Here is a 25,053-nt window from a genome sequence, read left to right as displayed (position 1 = left end):
CTGGAGACAAAGGTGCGTCTGGTACAGGCCATGGTCTTTGCAATCACTTGTTATACATCAGAGAGCTTGACAGTGACCAAGGAGGATAGAAGGAGAATTGATGCTTTTGAGCTTTGGTGTTGGAGAAGAGTGCTGAAGGTGCCACGGACTGCTAAGAGAACAAACAGATTCATCCTGGAGAGGGTTAAACCGGGCTGCTCCTTGGAGGCAAGGATTCTGAGGCTTCGTCTGACATACTTTGGTCATGTTATAAGGAGCGACCGGTCTTTGGAGAGGGACATCATGCATGGGAGGGTGGAGGGACAGCGCAGGAGAGGAAGGCCCTCTGGGAGATGGATTTATTTGGTGACTGGGGCAATCCGGATGGGTGTGTCGGAGGCAATGAGATTGGCACAGGACAGAGCAGAGTTTAGAGCTGTTGTACATAGGGTCGCTATGAGTCACAAGCGACTCAACAGCACATAACAACAACCAATTGGAAAGCTAAGTCTGCCCAGTCATCATTTCCGAGTTGTTCTGTTATTAGGTTCCATTGAATGGCCATAACTCATTGCAGCCCTATGAACAACACTTGAACCCTGTCCTACCATTGCAATACTTTCCCAAATATTATGATGTTGCCTATTGGCCCCGTGATGAGAACCTTTGCTTTCTTGATGTTGAGATATAATCTGTATTGAGGGCTATAGTTATTGATCTTTTGAAGCAAGCATTTCAAGTCCTCCTCATTTCCAGTAAGTATATGCCATCTGCACAATACAGGTTGTTGATGAGTTGATGAGTTCTGATGCCACATGCCTCTCATAGAGTCCAGTTTCACATTATTTGCTCAGCATATAGATTGAATAGGAATAGAGAAAGTGTACATCCCAGATCCACACCCTTTCTGATTTTAAACCATGCAGTGTTCCCTTCCTCCATTTGGACAACAAATTCTTGATCAAGGTAAAGTTTTCATATAAGCACAATTAAGTGTTCAGAGATTTCTATTCTTCTCAGTGTTAAGCATAGTTTTTTGATTCACAGTCAAATGCGTTTGCATAGTTAATAAAACACAAATAGACATTCTTCTAGTGTTCCCTCTGCTTTCATTTAGAATCCATGTGACATAGTAATGTTATCCCTGGTTCCATGGCCTCTATTAAACTCTGTTTTAACTTTTGTCAATTCCCTGTCAATGTACTATTAAAGCCATTTTTTATAATCTGCGGGGATATTTTGCTTGCATGTGACATCAATGCTATACTGTTCAATAATTTACATATTCTTTTGGTCACCTTTCTTGGGAATGGGAACAAATATGGATCCTTTATAGTCAGTAGACAGGGCAGCTGTCCTCCAAATTTCCTGAAATAGACTGATGAGCATGTCAAATGCATTCATAATTATTGGTGGCTGGAATGCAAAAATTGGAAATAATGAGGAACAGACTTGAGAAATGAGACTGAGACTGGCAGAAATGAGGCTGGAAAGAAAAGGATTAAATTTTGTATGTTCAGAGTTTGACTCACAGAAAAATACATTTTAAAAAACAAACACAAAAGGTGACTTTACATATGGACCTCATGTGTCGGTCTGCACAGGAATCAGATTGACAACTTCAGAATGATAGCTGTGAAATCTTGGAATTGTGCGCCATCAAAACAAATTTTCTCTGTCTGTTTGTCTGTCTGTCCGTCTGTCTCTTGCTGTCTCCCTCCCTCTAAGTGCTCTCTCTTGCCCTCTAAGTGTGTGAATGTTCATGTGCCTGTCTGTGAGTGTGCTTAAAGGGATATTGTGGAGGGTCACTATAGTAATACAATTAAAATTGGTTAAATTACATGTTATCACTCTCTAGAATGGTTTAGGTATAGCCAGACCAAAAACAGGGGGGCGTTAAATAAAGAATTTCAATTTATCTCTTAGAAACCTACAATTCTAGGGCAAAGAGAACAGGTTTTATGCATGATCTAGCTTATTTACCTTTTGTTGGCTGAAGTCAGTGAGTCATTAAAAACCAAAATTGCCATAGGAATGTCAACTTGGAAGATGCCTTTGTTTCACTTAGAAGGATTTTTGTGGAATTGTGACTTAATCTTTTTAAAAGATGAGGTGGATTTCCCTGGGAAAATACTCAAGAAAACCCAAGGAAATGGGAGATTTATTTGAATTAAATGCTTGGAAAAAGACAGAAATCTCAATCCATTAGTCATAGCCAATGCCCAGGGGTGGTGATGTGCTTCTGATGACTCCTCAGGGAGGATTAATGGTTCTTTAATTTGACCCTTCTTTTCCACTCAGGGCTCCAACCTCCAGTCTGAGTTATCACCTGATGGCTGGTCTGTTCTAATAGTCAACAAGCTAGTTTGTCAGTGACCTATTTCTGCTCCAGTCCATTCTACATACCCCTTTCCAAATAAGTATGTTGAAGCACTGCTTTGTAAACATCAGACTTTTCTTAATACTCTGACTTGCCCATGGTGCTTATAGGTAAATACTGTAAAACTAAAGATTCTCTGGTGGTACCTCAAACTATCACAGCTAGCCCTTCTAGTAAGAGGATCTTTTCTAACATTCAAGACCCTCTTATTTCATACTTATATGTTGTTGTTGTTGTGTGCCGTCGAGTCGCTTGCAACTCATAGCAATCCTATGTACAACAGCCCTAAGCCCTGCTCTATCCTGTGCCAACTGCGATGTCTCTGACACACCCACCCTGATTACCCCAGTCACTGAATCAGTCCACCTCATAGAGGGCCTTCCCTTCCTGTGCAGTCCGTCCACCCTACCAAGCATGATGTCCCTCTCCAAGGACCGGTCTCTCCTCACAACATGTCCAAAGTATGTTAGATGCAGCCTTAGAATCCTTGCCTCCAGGGAGCTGCCTGGTTTAACCCTTTCCAGGACAAATCTGTTTGTTTTCCTAGCAGTCCAATGTACCCTCAATACTCTACTCCAGCACCACAGCTCAAAGGCATCAATTCTCCTTCCATCCTCCTTAGTCATTGTCCAACTCTCTGATGCATAACAAGTGATAGCAAAGACCATGGTCTGTATCAGATGCACCTTAGTCTCCAGAGAGACACCATTGCTCTTCAGTACTTTGGAGAGGTCCCTAACAGCAGACTTTCCCATGGCAATACATCTTTTAATTTCCTGGCTGCTGGTGCCGAGAGTGTTGACTATGGAGCCAAGCAAACTAAAGCTCATACTTATATAAGACCTTATAAAGGTCCTTGAAAGTAGATTTGTTCCTGTAATGCATCATTTGATTTGTTTTTGTGGTCTTAAATTATGGATTCAAGTAAGATTAAATTTTTAAAAACTTTCAAGTTCTCTTTCTTTACATGTTGCTGTTTACATGTGCTATTGACCCCTTATGAAAAACAAATCTGAACCTTACTCCATCCTGTTTCATCTTCTTTACCTCTGCCATGCTCCAGCCCACTGCTACAGTAACTATGCCAATTTGTCTTGTTGAAGATGTTCTTTTCTTTCTCTGATCCTCCACATTTCTCAGCATGACATCTTTTTCCAAGGACTGATCTCTTCTGACCACATACCCAAAATATGTGAGACAAAGTCTCACCATCCTTACTTCTAAAGAGCACCCTAGTTGCACTTCCTCCAAAAGACTTTATTTGTTCTTTTGGTAGTCATGGGATATTCCGTATTCTTGGCAAATACCACAATTCCAAAGCATCAATTATTCTTCTGTAATGCTTACTCATTGTTCAACTTTCAGAAATACAGGAAACAAATGAAAATACCATGGCTTGGATCAGATGCTTGTATTTTTTTAAACTAGCATTATTTTTTAAAATTTCATGATTACTGCGACTATAGATGTTGGTTGTGGAGCCAAATAAAATGAAATAGCTAACAACTTGAATTTTTTATCTGCCCTTCATGATGTTGTCTATTGATTCAAAGGTGAGTATTTTTGTTATCTTAATGGTGAGATGTAATCCATATTGAAGGCTTTAGTCTTCGATCTTCTGCAGCAAGTGTTTTAAGTCCAAGTTTGCATAATCTGCATAACAAGGATTAATGAGTCTTTCTCCAGTCTTGAAGCGATATTTTTCATAAAGGCCAACTCCTTGAACAATCTGTTTAGCATACAGATTGAATGAATATGGAGGAAGAATACAACCTTGACACGTATTTCCTGATTTTAACTCATGCAGTGTTCCCTTGTTCCGTTCAAATGAATATAGTTTTTCACAAATACCACTGAGTGCTCCGGGATTCTCATTCTTCTCAATAATAGCCATAATTTGTTAATTGGTGATTCTCATTCTTATCAATGTTAGCCATAATGAATGAGCGAGTGGTAATTCTTTAAGAGCTCTGGTGGCCTAGTAAGTAGAGAATTGTGCTGTGAACTCGAAGGTGGTGAGTCATATTTACCATTTGCTCTTTGGGAAGAAGAGAAGCAGTCTCCTTCCGGGTGATTTATACTCCCAAGACCTGCTGATTGGGCAACTATGAGTCGGTTCTGACTCAAAGGCAATGAGTGAGTGATCATTTTTAAATATGTTAAGTAAATTGATGAATAGTATTTTACAAATACATGCAAAGAATGAAGACATTCAATCTAATATGATAATTAAAATGGGTAGACTAGGACATTGTTGTTCTATAAAGATTTTAACCCATGTTTTACTGAGAAGACAAAAATGACAAAATTCAAAATTATGTCATGGTGTGAATTTTTTCATCTTACAATATTGTTGTTGTTATGGGCTGTCAAGTGGACTATGACTCATAGTAACCCTATGCACAGTAGCCCTGAACCGTGATCTATTCTGAGTCTATCTCACGGTCTTTAACACACCTACCCTAATTACTCCAGTTATTGTGTCAGTCCATCTCATCCAGGGTCTGCCTCTCCTGTGCTGTCCTTTGACTCTTCCAAGCATGATATCTTTTTTTCAAAGACTGATCCCTTCCTAAAACATTAATCCACTCAGAATACATCATAATTTTTTGAGTTTCTAAATTTGATAACTTTTGGATTTACAAAAGCAGACAGTGGAATTTGAGTCATGAGATATTTTGGACTCTCATCAAATTTTTCACATGAAGTTTTTAAATAGCAAAGTTGACTATGCTAAACTTCTGTCTTGGGCTCTGTAGAAGTCAAAGGTTTAGAGGCTGACAGTAGTGAGGCTTCCAAAATGACAGCAAAGCAGAACCAAATTAAATTCAGATTTATGACTTTTTCCAAACCCATTGAAGCTTTGAGGCCACCAAGAAAATAACTGGCTGTCAATATAATGTGAAGTGGTAACTCAAGAGACAGAGGATATACAAATTCATGCTTACTTGTTGTATAAACAACTAGAGCCTACAAATAAGAATTTATTTAGAATAACTGAAAAAAATTATAAATTCCAAAACTGAGCAGACACAAGAGTGTGAAACCTCTGAGTACTGCAGAAATTGGGTAGTGCACACTTTTTGTGGACTCTTTCTTCATGAACCCAATTAAATGTTAACAAAATAGAGCTAGAAAGTCTTGCAAGGAAGGGAAGTTGCTCTCTGGAAAGGACAAGAAACTCTACCTGGAGAAACTAAAGTCTTAGAGATGTGATTTCAGAATAGGCAATAGTGCTGGCTATAGGACTTTAGTGAAAATCCTCCATTGCACCTGAGGGAATTGAAAAAGAAGGGGTAAGGGAAGCTTACTCCTGTGAAAAGGAGGGGGACGATTAATTTCTGAGCCCACAATTATAGTCAGAGAAGGAGTAGAGAACTGAGAAAGCTTCATACCCCAGGGACACAATACAGAGCTAAGTTATGGCCTAAGTCAGAAAATTAGAGATTGAATATTCTAACCCTTCCAGGCCCATCCTAGAAAAAAGTTATCTCCACAGGGATTTGAAACTTGTGTTTCATTGATGAAAGTTATAGCAACAGTGAGGGCACTCTACTGGCTTAGCAGTAAGAAATTGTGCTATCCACCCAAAGACCCACACACAGTTCCAGTCCACAAGCTGCTCTGCAGGAGAAAGATGGGCAATCTCCTTTTATGCACTTCACAACCTCTGAAAACTTACTGAGGGTCAGCTATGAGTCCATTCAGATTTGAAGGTACACAGTGATACAAAGCAAAAACCATGAAACAGAGCCTGTTTATAGCAAGGCTAATATAAGCCCTATATTAAAATTCCAGCTGAAGTCGAAGTATGCTTCTTTTGTGGGATAAAAACTACTTCATGTAATCTTTTTGGTTTTTTTTCTTCATTAATAAATAATATAATTGACTTTCCAAAAACATTAAAAAGCATACAAAAGCAAGAAAAAACTCCATCCTCTAAAATTACAGAGCAATCATCAAAACATAGACTCTGATACAACATGTATGTTTCAATTATCTGATAAGAAAATTTTTAAAAACTATGATTAATATATTACAGACTGGCAGAAAAGGTAGATACGATGCAAAACAGAATGACTAATTTCAGGGAAAAGGTGGAACTTTAGGTAAGAATCATGTGGAAATGCTACAAGTGAAAAACACAGATGACATAATCAAGGGAGAAAACTTGAAATTAGGTCAATAGAAAGTACCCAAATTGGAACAGAGGAGAAAAAAAAAAGAGTGGAGAAAAATAGAGCAGTGTATTTCAACATCAAACCTGCAAACACATGTGCAAGTGGAATCCCACAAGGAGAAGAGAAAAATGAGTCAGAAGAAATACATGAGGAAATAATGACCATGAGTTTTCCCAAATTAATGACCAACACCAAACCACATATCCAAGAAACTAAGGGAACACTGTTGTCACGTTATATGCTGCCAAGCTGCTTCTAATTCATGGCAACCCTAGAGGATAGAGTAGAGCTTACCAGTAATTTTCCCTAGGCTGGAATCTTCATAGGAGCAGATTGTTGGGACTTTTTCTATGTTAGGGTGGTTAGTAGCTTTGAAATATCCTGTCAGTTAGCAACCTACCACTGATTCATTCACTATAGGTTTCTTAAAATAACACTGAGTAGAAGAAATTCCAGACAATGAAACATGCAAATTCATGTTTAAACTTCTGAGAACTAAAAGGAAAAAAAAAACACACTCAAGATTAGCCATGTTGTTGTTGTTGTTAAGTACCGTTGAGTCATAAATGACTCACAGCGACCTTATGAACGAAAGACTGGAACAATTGTATAACTTTCATCGTTTCACCAAGTTTATAGTTTCTGGAGGCAAGCTATTTCAGAAGTGATGCCACTCCTGCTTCCAAGTTTGTTTTAATCAGGGAGATCCACCAACCACTCGTCACCCTGGGTAACCATTATCACATTTGATGCATCAGTGTCACAGTGTTTAACATCAAAGCAACCACAAGTTACCTCTGCACAGCAAATGGACAGACTAGTGTTATACATACACTTAGAAGAATATTTGACCAAAACTAATAAAACCAGGCCTGAATGCCACAGATTAAATCATCCACCTTTGACTTGGTAGCATAGCTTTCTATCTACCAGACCCGCAGAGAAAAATATCTTTTATAGAGAAAAGAATTGCAACAGACTTCTCATTAGAAGCCATGTTTGGTAGAAGATTGTGTCTCAGTTATCTAATGATGCTGTAATAGAAATATCACAAGTGATGGCTTTAACAGGCAAGAATTTATTTTCTAATGTTGTTGTTATTTTGTTGTTTTTATGTACTATTATGCCAGAACCTACTCATGTTGTTATTGTGTGCCATCAAGCCACCTGTTACTCGTAGTAACCCTATGTACAACAGTTCTGAACCCTGCTCTATCTTGAGCTAACCTCACTGTTTCTGACACACCTACCCAATTACCCTAGTCACTGAGTCAATCTATCTTATTCAGGGTCTTCCTCTCTTGCATTGTCCCTTCATCTTTCAAAGACAGCAGATCTCAAGAAAGGAGATTGCTCATCTTTTTCCCATGGAGAAGCTGATGGATTCAAACCATGTGTCTTTGAGTTGGCAGTGCAACTTCTTACCACTAGACCACCAGAGAATACTTTCTACTTGAGTTTTGGGAAATGCTCTTCAACATCGGTGGATCGCTCTTCAAAATTTGTAGGCCAAGTGTTCTTTGGAGATTTCTCTATGTCTTGGTATCTCCTGGGTTTAGGAGGTTCCCAGCACAGGAACTTTGGATCCAAAGGATACTCTCTGGTCTTAGCTCTTCTTTCTTGGTAGAACAGAGGTCCTTTCTTCTCTGCTTGCTTTATCTTTTTTTATTTCACATAGGATTAAGGATGATATGGGCTATGTCCCAAGGAAAATTCTCTTACATTGGATCCGGGTTGTGACTTGAGTAAGGAAATTATATTCCATCCTTAAAATATGAATGGCAGATCATACCATGTGTAATGATTACATCATCCATCACTGCCAAATAACATCATTCCATACTGAGGACCAAGTCTCAGTAAATTGACACATAATCTTAACCATCATAGACAATGAAGTCACATCTTTGAAATGCTGAAAGAAGGATGAAAAATGTCAACAATTCTTTTTATTCCCAGCAAAATCTTTTAATTTATGCAGATGAAACAAGCTCACTTCCTGAAACTGAAGAAAACCTCAAGCGCTTGCTGCAGAAAGTCAAGGACTGTAGTCTTCAATATGGATTGAAGCTCAACTTCAAGAAGACAAAGATTCTCACCACTGAGCCAATTGGCAACACCATGATAGATAATGAAGAGATTGAGGTTGTTAACAATTAGAGCTTGCTTGACTTCACAATCAACATTCTTTTTTGTTAGTTTGTTTTGTTTTTGTTGTTGTTGTTGTTGTTGTGTATCCTCAAATCAGATCTGACAGGCACAGAAGGCTATTGCTCCCAATTCTCCAGTGGAGCATTTGGTGGATTCAAACTGCATGCCTTTGGGATTGCAACACAGTTTCTTGCTGTTAGGCCACCAGAGCTTCCTCACAATCAACACTCTTGGCACCAGCAGTCAGGAAATCAAAAGACGAATTACATTGGGAAGATCTGCTGTCAGGGACCTCTCTAGAGCTGAAAAGCAACAATGTCAGTCTAGAGACTAAAGTACGCCTAATCCAGGCCACAGTCTTCACAATTACTTGTTATGCTTCAGAGACTGGACAATGACTAATGAGGACAGAAGAATTGATGGCTTTGAGTTATGGTGCTGGAGAAGAGTCTTGAACATACTGTAAACTGCCAAGAAAACAATAGGTCTGTCTTAGAGAGGGTGAGAGCAAGTTTCTCCTCGGAGGTTAGAATTTTGAAGCTCTGCTTTTCATACTTTGGGCACGTGGCCAGGAGAGACTGGTCCTTGGAGAAGGACATCATGCTTGCAAGGGTGGAGGGACAGCACAGGAGAGGAAGACCCCAGATGAGATGGATTGATATGGTAACTGGGGCAACGGAAGTTGATATGTCAGAATTTGTGAGACTGGTTAAATTAGTTTAGAGCAGGGTTCAGAGCTGCTGTACATAGGGTAGCTATAGGTTGCAGGTAACTTGACAGCATATAACAACAAAAAAATCTTTTAAATATATACAAGAAAATCTTTGTCAACAATAAAAAACTGGGAATCTATTGTCTTTCCCACTTCTTCAATGTGGAAGGTTAAGAGAATATTTCAGGAAGAAATAATATCAGACTAAATATTGGATTGATACAAACAAGTGAAGAGAGCATTAAGTAGGAAAAAATGAAGATGAAATGAAATTTTTTTTCCTTATTTTCATTTACCCTAATAGGCAATTAATTATTTATACTTACAATGAAAGTAATTTATTATCTTTATATGCTATATTAATATGTGTATTATTAATACTTGTATTCATATGTTATGACCAAAAATAGCACAAAATTTGAAGGAGATATTTGGAAATAAATTGTTGTAAAATCCTTAAACTACACATAATTCAATGTATTATTTGAAGCTGATTAATCACAAGTATACCTTGAAACACCTGAGCAACAAAAAAAAGGAAGTTACAAATAATAAGTTTATGAACTTATTAATATATTATTATTATTTATTATATGCTTATTAACTTATGATGTATTATTATTAACTTAATATTATAAACATAAAAATGGCAGTAAAAAGGAAAAAGAAACCAAAGAATCAATATAATAAATGAAAAATTACAAATAAGTGTTAGATTTATACTTTAGTTGTTATATACCGTAGAATTGGAACTGACTCATAACTGAGCTGCATGTCGGTTGTCAGAGGCAGTAAATCACATGCAAAAAGTTGCTCACCTTTCCCCCATGGGGCAGCTGGTGGATTCGAACCATTTGGTTTTGGATTGGCAGTACATTTCCCTATCACTAAGCCACCAGAGCTTCCTTAAATAACTGTAGCAACTGTCGTATTACATATAAGGATATATTTCTACCTTCATCTTCACATCATCTTATCCTTTTAGTCTTCTCCTCTGTGTGTCTCTTATGAAGACACTAGTCATTAGATTTAAGATTCACTTGGATACTTCGGGAAGATCTCTTTTTTAAGATCTTTTGTTACACTAGTAAAGGCCTTTCCCCCCAGATAAGTCAATATTAAAGAGTCGCAGAGGTGAGGATGTGGCCCTATCATTTGTGGTATTACTATTCAGCCTGTTACATCACTTTTCATTAATTTTCTCTTTTTCTTTCAGTAGGATTAGATTTTTGCTACTTGCAGCCAAAAGAAGTTAGAGTTTGCTCTCAATATTAGCAGCAGCCCCTTTAAGTGGGTTGCACCACCTGTCATGCTAAGCTTAATGTCATCACTCACTTCAATCATTATCACTGAGCCAAAGCCAACTAAATGTTGACCCTCCAGGAGGATTTCAGGAGGCTGTAAATTGAACGAAAGAGACTGTCCACCTCCCGTGGAGCAGCTGACGGATATGAACCACCAGCCTTTGTGTTAGCAGTTCTGAGAACTATGCCACCAGCTCTCTAAATTTACTGCAGTAAGAATTAGTTTGGAGTTTGTTAAAAATGTATATTACTGCCTCCTCAGAGTTGCTCAATAAACTGGTCAAGGAATATGCATTTTAAATAGTGCCTAAATGGTTCAGGTGATAGCAAGAAAATCTGAAAACTCAGACTCATTAACACTCCATTCAAAAGAAAACAAGAGGAAAAGCAATGAAAAATAATTTGAAAACTTTAATGATGCTGCTTATAAAGTAAAATCATAAACTCTTAAATAAGGTACATTCAATTTCTCAGAGCATCTAATATTCAGATAACTTATATTTCATACACTTTCCACATTAAACAACTGACTAAACAATGCATTTTCTATACAATGATATAACAGCTTATACAGATACAATTACAGTATAAAAACACTCCACATAGGAAGAACTGCAGTACCTATTAGAAAATGCAACACACTTTCCATTAAAAAATATATTTCATCTCTTTCATCTGTCATATAAAAAACAGAAAATACTTTTTCTCTTTAAAATTAAGTCTTACATAATTTCCCTTTAGGATGAAAATATGTACAAACCTTATATCCAAATGAATATAAATAGCAAATACTGAAATAGTGTTACAGATATATTAGTAACTTTTACGTGGGAGAACACATGGCTTTCTAATAAAAGCCTCTAGCACTGCTGAGATCTCAAAGCTATTTACGTTAGACATTCTCATATTGAATAAGGCACAATGGAGTGTAGTTTATTATTTCCAGTTGAATTACTGCAAGCAGTAATAAGGGAAAATATAGTCAGTAGATATTGGCCCAGATCTGACAGGTAGATAAACTATTTGGAGTTTTGTTAAACTTTTTGGGGAGCGTTAGTTCTTTCTCCACACCATAGTTTCTGTGGGCAAAATCTAGTCATTGGTGGAGAGAAAGGAATCGTGTCCCCTCAAGTGCCTGAGAAACAGTTTACGTGCCTGTCGGATCTGGCTCACGTCAGGAAACAGTTCAGTAACCACTGTCAGTTATAAGCAGCTTATTTTTACTGATTGGACCTGGTTCCCTATCATTTCCAAAAATAGCTTCTGATACAATCGGTACATGGTGAAACTGTGGAGGAACCGGATGGTCTTCTTCAGACTCTGAGTGGCAGCTCTGGGCAAGCGGTAGGTTTTCAAGTGCTTCAGTCCTTGCATTAGACCCTTCAGGGCGTCTTGGTCGCCATTTTTCATTCTCCACAGGCTGAGCAGCTTCAGTATCTGTTCATGTGATTTGCAAACCTTCATCGTTCTCTCAATGTCCTCAGGAGCAACCTTCTTGCCCGGCAGGCTTTCCATCAGGGTGTTCAGCTGCCCGAACGTGAGGTTGGCATGTGCAATGTGCCGCTGAACACTGTTTTCACAGAGGTCAATATCTGCAAAACCAAAATGCCCAAGAAGAGGTTAATATAATTTTTATGTTTTCTGTTTTTCTTTTTTTAAAAAAAGTTTATGTTGGTTTACATACAGGAGTCATATACATTGTGTTTCGTTTCTATCCATTGTGTTTCATACATGCCTCCATTCACACTGTTTCACTTTATCATTCCTATACATTGAGTTCTATAAAGTTAATCATGATTAATCACGATCTATACCCTTATTACCCCACCACTTCAGGCCCCCACTGGTTTTACGTAATGCCACCACAAAATCAACTTGAGACAAAAAAGTTTTCCCATGATTTCATAACTTTCAAAGGTAACTTATCCTTTGTTAGAAGTTAAGTGACCCAATTCTGAGAACTGATACAAGTATTTTATACTTTACTAAGAAAATACACCATATATACTGGATATCTAACAATGCTTTTGATTTTGACATATGGAAATCCCATGCATGTCTCTCAATAGTGTTTTCAATGGCTAATTTTTTGGAATTAGATCACCAGGCTTAGCAGGATTTGAACCTCCGACTTTATCATTAGTAGCTACGCATATGACAAACTTGTGTCACCTAGGGACTCTAAAGCTTTGTTAGAGGCATCTCTTTAAAAAATTAATACTGATAAATAACAGACATACCTAGTTTCTCTAAGAAAAGTGAGTATAATTTCAAAACACAGAAAAATCTTTTATAATATAAATTTTCATGATGAAATATGTGCTATAGGTCCAATTTGAAAAAAATCTTAGTTGTTTCAACAACCGTTTAATAAATACACATAGTATTATAGGATTAGCACTGTGAATGGAACTATCTGAAAGACATGAGACCACGGAAATGGAGGACACACATGACCCAGAGACTATTTCAGTGGTGGGCCATGGCACGCACAGGAGAATGAGTAACTAATGTTTCTCTTAATGACACGAGTCATTTAATATCCATGAGTGCTAATGAAAATCAGTTCATCTTTCTGGGCAGAAGTGTCCTCATTAATAAAATGAGAAATGTATGTGGTCCCTTCTGATTCCAATATTCCCTGATTCTCTCCTTAGCCTTGTTTTTTTTTCCTTCTTCAGGGTTGACTATACTCTCAAAGAATACTGGCTTGCTAAAAACAGAAGGAAAGTTTACCTTTTTGCACAAGCAAAGGGATTCAGTTGTCAGATATTTTATTGCTAGTATCTGTTGCCTTAGTTTCCTATGCTTGAGATCTTTAAGGTTGTGTAGGATTAAGGAGTGACTTAGCTGCTAGTATAGATTGAATTTCTCATTGACATTATCTGTATTAAGAAAACCTTCCCTCATTTTTCATCAGCAGGTTTCCTGGTCCTAACTGACGTCAGAAAGCTTTCCTCTGTATATTGTAAAACTTGCGCTCCACTCAGTACTTACGAAGTTTCTTTCGACTTCTTTCATATCACACACACACACACACACACACACACACACACACAACCCTCTCCCTCTCACTGATTATAAAGGATATTCTTTATAAGCCTTCTAAAATACAAGAGCACTTGGTTTAAAACTGGCTTTTCCCTCCAAGATGCTCAAATGGTTTTCAGACTTTATCTCATTAATCCTCACAGCATATGCTATTAAAATGGTAATTTTAAAATAGACCAGGTTTGGGGGATTAATGAGAGGCTATTCATAAGATACTTGGAGCCTCTCTGAAGAAAAGCACCAAATAAATACAACTTGAAAATACAAGCTAAGATCTCAAGAATTTTAAGGACTTCTACTGGGTAGGCCAGGAGGGATACAAACTTAAGATATAAGGAGCCTAGAAGCAGACATTCTAAGATCTAACCTTGTACTTAAACTCCCATCTCTTTTAGAGGATTCAATATACTTAAATTAATAAAAAGGGAGGATCAGAGTCATAAAACCTTGCATGATTGATTACGAATAGCACTTATGCCATCACAAGTAGACACTTTACTTCTTCTTGTTATGTGCTGTCGAATCATAGATGACTCATAGTGAACCTATGAATGAAAGACCTGAACACTTGTAAAACTTTCATTATTTCTCCAAGTTCATAGAGTTAATGGAGGCAAGCTTCTTTTTGGAAGTGGATGCCATTCCTGCTTCCAAACTTGTTTTAAGCTCCACCAAACACTGTCCACCATGGGTAACCATTATCACATTTGGCATATCGGTGTCACAGTGTTTAGTATCACAGCAACCATGAGTTACCTCTGTACAGCAAATGGACAGACAAGTGCTATACCACTGGCTCACAATCTTATTCCTGTTTTATGGTAATAGAGTCTGTGGTTGCTGATTGATTTGTTTCGTTCAAGTTACTGTACTTTAAAAAAAAAAGTTACTATACCTTGAATGATCTTCTTGACTGTATCTTGGTCTTCATTTTGACGTTTCCATAACTTCAGCAGCTGGAAAGTCTGCTCTTGTGAGCTGTGTCGTCGCTTGATCCTTTCCACACTCTCTGGATTGACTTTGGTGCCAGGCAGATTGTCTACCAGGACACTGAGCCAATTAGGGGTCAACTTTGTAGGAACAGCAAACCTGAAGAATGCCTCCTCACATAGCGTTATATCTATGGGGGGGGGGAGAAACCAAGAAATTTTACTTAACTGTTGAATTCTTGGAAGTCTGACATTAACAAAAATAGGAAACAAATGCAATTGAGTTTTCCAAGATGTGATTTGCTAAAATACAGAATTTGAATAAAGTCAGCCTCTGGTGACTGATCTTAGTAGCAGCTTATTCAATTGGATTCATTCATACTCTCTTTAAAGTTATCTTTGGAAACATAAACATTTTGGAATAGGTGGAGTCTACTAAATGTGAAAGATAATATTGACATAAGTAAATTGTGGCCAAAAAGGGATTATATAACGTAATGTAAATATTACATTCTGTTAAAGATTTAACTAGTGCCCACAGGGTACTTTAATATTATTGTAAAAACAAATATCTCTGCCTTTAAAGAGCTTGAAAAATAGTCAGGCATGATATTTTATGCATGCACATGAACACATAGTTTATCACCTAGGGAACAGGCAGAATATGGATACATGTGTGTACATCAAATAGAAAAAGAATCAAACACAAACACCTGCAACATCTTGGTTGTATGGGGAAGGTAAGTATATCCAGGGGTTTAAGATTTTTGACATTGAATTTGTCAGACCTGGGTTTGAATCCTGACTCTGGCTCTGATCACCTTCATAGAGGTTTTGTGAAGGCAAAGCCATCATAAAACACCACTGTGATACCCAATGAATGATTAAAATAAGAAATTAAATGATAATAAAGGACATAAAATTCATTCTTCTTAATATACCTGCCCTCCTTTCGTTTTTCATATATGAAATCAGAAACGCTTTTTTCACAATATTCTTCAAAAATAATGAGCCTACACATATAACATAGAACTGGTGAGATGAAGGAAAGCAGCTCAGCCTAGCAAGTTGATAAAAAAAGGAAGTATAATGTGCATTATTTGCATAAAATACAGACAATAAATTGTCTACTAGTTTAATTACATAATGAAAATATGTTGAGATAGACTTGCAATTTAAGTCCTCCAACCCATACTTCTCTGCCTTATTATATCTATTGTACAAAAAGATGCTTGGGGAAATTTTGATTACAAGCATACAATGTCACACACAATCCGATCCACTCCAAGCATGCTCAATGTTCTTAGTCTTGGAGGAGGAGGACAGTGGTGGGGCTGATGGAAAGGTTATCTTTCAGCCTGCTTAGTATTATTATTCACACGGAATATGTGCAGATAACTTGACCTTGGTGAGAGTAACCCACACTGGGGAAAGAATTCACGACAACCAGAAGGAATTATTTCGTTCTCTACAATCTCAGAAACAAGAGAACAAATCCTTGTAGAGTCAGAGCTGGCTCATGGCTGACACTCCGGCACTTTGGGGGTTAGATATTGCACAGGAGAAGACTGTCTGTCTTTCTCTCATGGAGCAACTAGTGGGTTCAAACTTCCAGAGGGGTGCCACCTTTGGGTCCAAAGCACAACACTATGGACTATGTCACCAGAGCTTTTCCCTGCCATAAGGGCAACAATTTCATTAGAAGCAACGCCAATTATAAATGTCTAATTTTTCACCAGCATCACCGCATGTTTTAATTGCCAACTTTTCCCTTTGACTGATATTATAGATATTCTCAAAAGCAGAGGCAATGCATGACATAAAAGATTCTGTAACTTGGACTTTGCAAATTAGGCCTTGGCACTGCCTTTTTGCCGACAGGAGAGATCTGATGTATGACAGGAAGGGGAGAAAGTCTGGGTTAGGAGAAGGATGTTGAGTGGGTCCTTTTAGCAGTGATGCACAGAGAACAGTTAGTGGTTAAAATTCAGAACCAGGAAAATGTGAGTTTGACCAACCAAGTGGCCAGAGGGCCTTGTATTCAACTCACAGTGATTCTATAAAAATGCTGTGAAGGCTTTAAAAGTTTGAAGCATAGTTACCTATTCCACATTTTTGAGCCGATTCATTTTTTCCAGAACATATATTGTCATGAGTCGCGTTTCCCTTCTGAATGAGCAGGAGACCAAATTCACTACAGTTCGTATGTTTTCTACAGGGAGCTTTCGAGGATGTCTCGTTCGAGAAGAATCCATCTGGACATTTTTTGCACACTGTATTCTGCTCCGGAGTTCCTATAGGAAATACCCAACATTTAGCACCTTTTCCTTTTTTTTCCCCCCCTTGTTGGCATTTTCTCCTTAAACACATTTAAAGCAGATACCCTGGTAATGCAGCTTTGGAAAGACTTGGGTTTTATTGCTATTCCTACATTGCACAAAACTTGAGGCACTGTCATTCTTCACTTCAATGACAGAGAGAAAGAACAAACTTGTACACTTAGCCCCTGGGGCTTTCTTCTCTCCTTATGAAACAAATCCAAGTTCATTTTGTTGTTACCTACAAAACACTCACTAAATCTGAGACGCAAAGGAAAGAAGGGTGGAGTGTTCATGAGTTCCGTTTGTGTTAAGTTGTCATAAGTGTCCTTGTCACCTCTATTCTTCATACACTTATTCCTGAAGAAATCCTGGCAATGACTGCTCTGTGTCTGCTATCATATAATTCTTAGCAATCAGTACTTATTGAAGTCCACCTCATTAAATTCCTATCGGTTCCTAGTGACGTCCTTTCTCTCCTGAATCTTAATTGTGAAATAACTCCTAACTGTACTAACTTTGACAAATAAAAATTTATGGCAAACACGACAATAAACTTCTGAAGGTGGCAATAAAGTTTGCCTTGGATTTAAAAGTGTAAGCCTGCATTTAAAGTTGCCTAGTAAAAGGAAGATGAGACACGATTGCTTAAACCTTGTGTAAGAGAGCTGTCGTTAAAAGCTTCAAGAAGAGGTGACCCCAAGGACATTTTATTTCATGGTGGAAAGATGTTTGTTAAATTTGGGGATGTCATTGATAGGATACACTGGAGCCAGTCAACAGTCTAGGAGGCTATTACAATAAGTCCCTTCAAGCACTTGACTATCATGCATGGCCAGATCATACATCACAGTGTATTTGCATATGAAAATATCTCCATCTAGTGTAAGCAAGCTGAACAGATTTAGACTATAATGTTCAAATGAAGCTTTTAAAGACCACTTTTGACTTTGCCACCATTACAGGTACAGAAGAGGCAAGTGCAAGCCACAGGGAGCTATTCAACGTCACTTTTTTTTTAAATTTTTATTGTATTATTTTTACATGTACCGTCAAATCAGATCTGACTGGTACAGGAGGAGATTGCCCCCTCCTTCTCCAGCAGAGCATCTGGTGGATTTGAACCGTGTACCTCTGGGATTGCAGTGCAGCGTCTTGCCACTAGGCCACCAGAGCTCCCTTGCAACGTCACTTTTAAAAATGTCCACCTCCTACTTCATTATCTCCTTCACCAAAACCATCTCAGAATAGGAAGATGAAAAGAATTGGCTTTAGTTTCCCCCTTCAGACTCTGCTTTCTAACAGGATTGTTATATTGACCAGTAAAAACAACAAGAGGCTGACCAAAACCAAGCTGAAGTGACTTCCAAGGCCTGAAATATTCACAGAGTAAGCATCATGTACAAGTCCCACAGAGACACGATCCGCAGAATCACAAAGAGGTCTCCAGGTGTGTCTTTTCAGTATTTTTAATGCTCTATCTCTCCTCCCTAAGAAAGACCTAACCCCACAAGGAGCTGTACAGTGTTCTAAGCAGAAATGGATGCACATGGCTTCCATGGTATCTACCCATAGCTCAAATGCTGGGAGTACAGATTTGGAAGTTTGGATTCAAATCTCCTTTGGCCTGGTCTTACCTATTGTGGAAAGAAAATAAGAGTCTTGTCATTCTGGAGATATCTATTTGTGATTTGGGTCTTCTTATACATCCTAAGGAGACCAAAAGTACAAAATATTCTTCTAGGGAAGTTAGCCTTTGCAAAAATACCATAACAAAAGGAATACAAACAGGATAAGAGTTAAACTTCTTAGTACATGGGAGGCTTTATCTAAAAACTTTAATAGGATTTCTTTCTTCTTATAATTTTTAGAATTAAAAAAAAAATATCTACATCCATCTAAGTAAATGATTCTGTCCTAGTAAGAAAACTTTTTAGTACAGCTGGAGACTTAATCTAAAGACTTTTAAAAAAAAAACAAAACAACCCACAACAAACAAAAACCAGACTTCCTTCTTTTTAGAATTGTTAGAAATTTTTAAAAACTATATCCATCTGTGCTCAGGCTGTTCACTGATAGGGTCGCTATGAGTCGTCTACAACTCGACGGCATCAAACAACAATAACAATGATGATGACCGAGAGAGCTACGTTGGCCTAGTGGAAGGAAGCTGTGCTACCAAGCCGAAGGTGGGTGATTGTCATCTGTGGCCCTCAGCCAGGTTCACATTGTCTTCCTGTCAAACATTCTTCTAGGTAGTATAGCACTGGTCTGTGCATTGCTGTACAGAGGTAACTCGTGGTTGCTGTGATGCTGAAGCCTGTAACAGTGATGTGCCAGTCGTGGTAACGGATACCCATGGTGGACAGTGTTGGCTGGAGCTTCCCAACTAAATCAAGCCTGGAAGCAGGAGCGGAATCCACTTCCGAAATGGCTTGCCTCCAGAAACTCTATGTACGAACAGTGCTCAGGCCGTTCGTTCATAGGGTCGCTATGAGTCGTCTATGACTCGACGGCATCAAAAAACAACAACATATCCATGTAATAGGGAGTACTGGTGGCCCAGTGGTAAGAAGTTGCATTGCCAGCACCAAAGCAAGTGCTTCAACTCCACCAGCTGCTCCATGGGAGAAAGACAGGAAATCTCCTCCCATGCAGGTGACAGCCTCTAAAATCCTGCTGAAAAGTCAGTGATAAGTTGGTTCCAACTTGATGGCCCATAACAACAACAGCATGTCCTGTTAATAATAACAGGAACATTAAAATTATAGCCTGACAGGAAAAACATTCCAACATAAATAGAATTTCACTAAACTAGTTGTAAGACTCCTAACAACAACAGCAGTTGTAAGTTTGGCTATCTCCTCAAGAACAACTGAGAACCTCAGAGAACAAATAGAGGATCATATGCGTTATGAGTTGGTTCCAACTTGTTGGTAATGAGTTTGACTTTTGAATTATAAACCAAGGATTCCTGGTGGTACAGTGGTTTAAGAACTCATCTGATAGCTAGAAATTCTGCAGTCTGACCCACTAGCTGCTCCTTGGGAGAAAGATGGGGTACAGTAGTCCATGCCATTGTTAAACATATGTAGGTAGCACTTCTACTCTGCCCTACAAGTCTGTCAGAACAGACTCAAGAAAAAGTGGTATTTGTTTGGTTTAGCAACAGGCAGAGCTCACAGATTAAGACAGGCTCAGAAGCAAGAGTGGCATCCACGTCCTAAACATGCCTGTGGGAACTCTATGAACTTAGAGGCCAACAGTTATAGAACAGGGTTATGGTCTTTTATTTATTGAGTCACTTCTCAACGACACTTAACAACAATAGCAAATAACGCCAGGCCCTTGTCTTCGTTTTGGAGTTGGGTGAAACAGCTGGACTCTGTATGATGGTGTTCTTGTTTTGGTTGAGGACCTGTGTGGGTTGTGTGGTTGTTTTTTTATTTACATCTCTTGTTTAGAGTCAACAAGACCTCCTGGAGAGCCCTTATATTTAAAAGTTGGGCTCGAGGGATTATATTTTAATCCCTTGTTGCTATATTTTGAAGGAACATTCTTTTAAGTCATACAGCACTCTGGTCATTTTGCTGGGCTGAGGTAATCTGAGTTTGCTGTGACACTGAATCTTGTGCCACTGGGGTCTCAAATGCCATAATGGAACAACTGTGCCACAGGCGTGCCAAACTCCATAATGGCTACCCATCATGGGCAGTGTTTGGTGGAGCTCCCAGATTGATTAAAGTTTGGAAGTAGGACTGGCATTCAATTCCTAAACCACATGCCTCTGGAAACTCTATGAACTTGGAGAAACAACAATAGTTATAGAAAAGGCTTCAGGCCTTTTGTTCATAGGGTTGCTATGAGTTGTGCTCGACTCAGTGGCAATCAACAACAACAATCCCAGTGGAATGACAGGGCTAGCAGACAGGACAAAGAGAAAAATCTGGTGAGAAAACAATTGGACTGAAAGAATAATACAAAGGAAAGAGAATGGAAGAATGGCTAGCCAATAATATGTACTAAGAAAAATGAGTAAGTACTATTTAATAAGAAATATGACTAAGACCTCACATTCTTTCCTTCTGTTTGTTCTAGAAATCTCTTCTTTTCCATGAGGAACCACTGTGTGGGTTTTCACTGGGAAAGGACACCCTCTGTGGTGTCACAAAATATTAAAAAGTCAACCTTGTCCTCAGTCTTCAGATTGCTTGCCTCTCATGTTACAATGATCTTTTCATGTTTCTTTGAGGAAGTTCCTCGCTATTTCCATTATTTTTCAACATTTTTCAGTTTCAAGCTATATAGTTCATACTTAATTTTTTTTTCTGCATCCACAACTTAACTTAACTGAATTAAATGGACTTGTTTTTGTTGGATGAATTTTTCCTGATCCCCTGGCTTCCCATTGGAGTCTCAAAGTATGATCCAATAAAATAAGGAAATATCACCAATTACACCTTTAAGTTCTCATAACAGAGGTATTTTAAGTGAGTTTTATTTGCTTTACCACTTCTGTGATTTATTTTGTAAGACAGAAATTTAGGAAAGCATTTAGAAAGCTTTTCTACTTGAGTTTGTTTCCTTTGCATGTTATTATAGCTTACGTGTCTGCTATCTAATGATTTAAATTCTGCATACCACAACTTCTGAGAACTGAAAATAAACTCTGACTGCCATTAAGTCAGAACCACCTCTTAGCTGAGCCTCCAGCAGGATTTTGGGAGGCTGTAAACCACGTGGGAAGAGATTGGCCACCTCTCTCTTGCAAAGCTGTTGGTGGACTTGAACTTGGGGAGATGCCACAGCAAAGTTCTCTATGGACTAAGACACCAGAGTTTGAAAAGAAAAATAGTTACAAATAATTGGTGTTGTTTACTACTGAATCAATCCCAACACATTTCTGTGCTGCATGACTGAGGAGAAATGCCCTACACATCTTCCTACGTTGTAATCCGTATAGAAAGAAATTGATATATTTTCCTCTGGCTAGGAGAGGAAGACCCTTGATGAGATGGATTGATCCAGTCACTGGGGTAATGAGGATAGGTGTGTTGGAGACAATAAGATTGGCAAGGGGTAGAGCAGGGTTTAGGGCTGTTGTACACAGGGTCGCTATGAGTCACAAGCGACTTGATGGCACATAACAACAACAGTAGGCACGAGCAAGAGAAGGATGGGCACTCTCCGCCCATGCAATTAACTGTCTCTGTAAACCCACCAGAGAATCAGCTATGGGTCAGTTCCAACTGTTAGATACATAACAACAACAAAAAGAAGTAGGCTAGAACCAACAACCTTTGGGTTAACAGCCAAATGTTAACTGCTCTATTACCATTGGGCTATTTCCTCCCAATTTACAGTTTGAAACTCACAAGAGGGTCAGTTAGAGTTGGTCCCAATCCCAAATCAATTGTTGCAAGGTACCATTGAGTTGACTAAGACTCATAGCAACCCTATGAGCCACAGATCTGAACCCTGGCCTAGCCTACAGCTTTTCGCCATCCTCCACCCCTAGTATGCTCGAGCCCATTGTTAAAGTCCTCTAAGCCAGCAGGTCTCAGCCCTGAGTGATGGAGGTAATGTCTGGGAATATATATGTGGTCATTGTGGGTGGTGAATGAGTGCTACTAGCATCTAGTGATAGAGGCCACCTTACAATGCACAGGGCAGCCACCCACAACTAAGAAATATCAGGCCCTGAGCTATTAGAACTGAGACTGAGAAACCCTGCTCTAACCTGAGCAATTCCATACAGATTACTCTTGACTCCTCAGAACTAATGGAATACTCACAATTTGCCCGTCATCAGGGAAGATGGATTACACTGGGGCTGTATGTATGCCATAGGAAAAAAATGTGGGTTGAAGATTCAAAAGGTTCATTCAGTCCACATGGGCCCTAACCTATACTGTTCCAAATGCACAAAAGAGAAAGCATTTTTGTTTACAGACAAGTGCTTGCTTTTGGCTAGACAATTCGTTTTGTCTGAGATAAAGAATAAGCTCACTGAAGGGACACTGCCAGTGTCTTTATCCTCCCAGACACTCAACTCCCATGCCCAAGGAACTACTCACTTCATTTTTAATAGTGAGATGCATTTCCCACAACCATTCTCATTTTTTTACATAATTAATTATAACTGTTCATTGTTAGTGCTCTAGAGCCTCATTAATATCAGCACAATTACTCTCTTGGTATCAATTAACATTTCTGATGTTTGTCAAGAAAAGCACTGTAGTTTGAAGCTGCCCAGGCGAAAGGGAAACACAGGGGTATGGATCAGCTATAAATGGTGCAACTTGGAGGATGTTCCTTTAAAAAAGAGCAATCCATCATGCATCTCATTAGAGGGCAATTTGCTGTCTTTGAGATTTGTCACTAAATTGCCCAGCGGTGGCCATGTATTCCTCTGAGCAACGTGCCTTTGGCAGCCACCCAGATGTACAGTACATCCCTAGCAGCTTCCATTACTGGGGCAATTTGCTCTCCTTGTAATGTTATCAGGACGAAAGTGTTCCCCTAACCTTCTGCTATTGCCTAACTTGAACGATCCTAATTAATTTCAGCCCACGTTGATGCTACGTACCAGCCTGTGCCACTCCATACCCAGGGGGGCAGCTTCTGTGCTTCAGGCAGAACTCGAGCTCCAGGTAGCGTCCTTCCTGGCATTCGCATACGCGGTTGTGGGTACGGTTGCACTCCTGCTTGATAAACTGCAGCTCCTTGCACACCGGGGTGCAGTAGAGACACTCGTCACTTGTGTGCCATCTGTCGGTGTAGTGGTAATCAGGGCACGGGGCGCACACGGTCTGTCGCCTGGCAGTACAATGCTGCTTTAGGTAGGTGCCAGGCGGGCATTTGTCACACATCAGCTGACGAGACATTTCAGGGTCATAGTGAAGGTACTTTGGAGGAAAGGTGTCTTGGGTGGTCCATTTGATGGAGATGTCCAGGAACTACAAGGAGAAAGGGAAACAGTGGTAACTCAGCATGGAAATAGGGGGCTGTTTCTGTACAAAGGCATCAATAGAGTTGTTACCATTGTAAGCGTAACACCCTTTGTCCTGTTATACCACGAAGGAGGTACAAACACACACTTTTTGCCTCTAGTAGCTTCATCTCAAAGATAGAGAAAGAAAGTGGTAGCAAATGCATTACATAAATCCAGGTTCTCTGATGACTGGAGTGGAAAGCTCATTAGGAGAGACACATTTACCTTGGGATGGACCATGACATAGTTACAGGACCTCAGTGCCTCTCATCGTCCTCAGCTTCAAGACTGCATCGAGTTAATGAGTTGCATAAACTGATGATTCCACAGCAGCTGTGCCAGAATCATCTCAACTGCTCATTGAAATATATATTCCTGGGTTACATAATCCCCAGGCACGGGATTGGGCTGTGGTCTGTCAAACACTCCTACAATGGTTCTTATAATGGAAGGTATAAATTCAATAGCTGTCTTCTCTTTCATTCACTTGCTAAATAGTTGCTAAGCCTGTACTGTGTACCAGCCACTGTTCTGAGCAGCTGGGATGTAGCAGAAGACAAAGCAAGTAACTAAGCCTGTCCTTCTGAAATTTACAAATCTAAAGGAAGGAGAGGGCAATCAATAATATAATAATATAAATAATCAATAATATAAGAAACTATTCTTTTAGTACCTTATATATTGTTGCTGTTGTGTGCCATCAAGTCAGAACCAACGCAGAGCTGACCTTCCAGAAGATTTCCAGAGGCAGTTAATCTCACGGGAGGAGATTGCCCATCTTTCTCCCCCAGAGCAGCTGGTGGATTCAAATTGCATGCTTTCGAGATTGCAGGGCAGCTTCTTACTACTAGGTCACCAGAGCTGCCTTATTCTCTATTGTTGTTGTTGATTGCCATCGAGTCGAGCATGACTCATAGTGACCCTACGAACAAAAGGCCCAAAGCCTTTCTAGAACTATCATTTATCAAAGTTCATAGAGTTTCCAGAGGCATGTTGTTTAGGAAGTGGCTATCACTCCTGCTTCTCTATTAGTATATAAAAATATATTATTACA

General features: G+C 39.0%; 1 protein-coding gene across 1 annotated transcript in view; it reads right to left on the bottom strand.

Moving 5' to 3' along the window:
* Window positions 1-11,910: 11,910 nt before the first annotated feature.
* TNFRSF11B (tumor necrosis factor receptor superfamily, member 11b) overlaps window positions 11,911-25,053 on the bottom strand; it is a 36,672-nt gene continuing 23,529 nt past the window's right edge. Inside the window, exons 2-5 of the mRNA XM_006879478.1 lie at window positions 23,595-23,964; window positions 16,790-16,981; window positions 14,654-14,878; window positions 11,911-12,299 (exon numbers count right to left, since the gene is read on the bottom strand). Of these exons, the coding sequence (XP_006879540.1) occupies window positions 11,911-12,299; window positions 14,654-14,878; window positions 16,790-16,981; window positions 23,595-23,964 (1,176 nt within the window). The remainder of the gene's footprint in view (window positions 12,300-14,653; window positions 14,879-16,789; window positions 16,982-23,594; window positions 23,965-25,053) is intronic.

Source organism: Elephantulus edwardii, unplaced genomic scaffold (assembly GCF_000299155.1).
Source record: "Elephantulus edwardii isolate Elephantulus edwardi_28Jun2011 unplaced genomic scaffold, EleEdw1.0 scaffold00003, whole genome shotgun sequence".
NCBI classification, from domain to species: Eukaryota; Metazoa; Chordata; class Mammalia; order Macroscelidea; family Macroscelididae; genus Elephantulus; species Elephantulus edwardii.
This window is presented reverse-complemented; position numbering and strand designations above follow the sequence as displayed.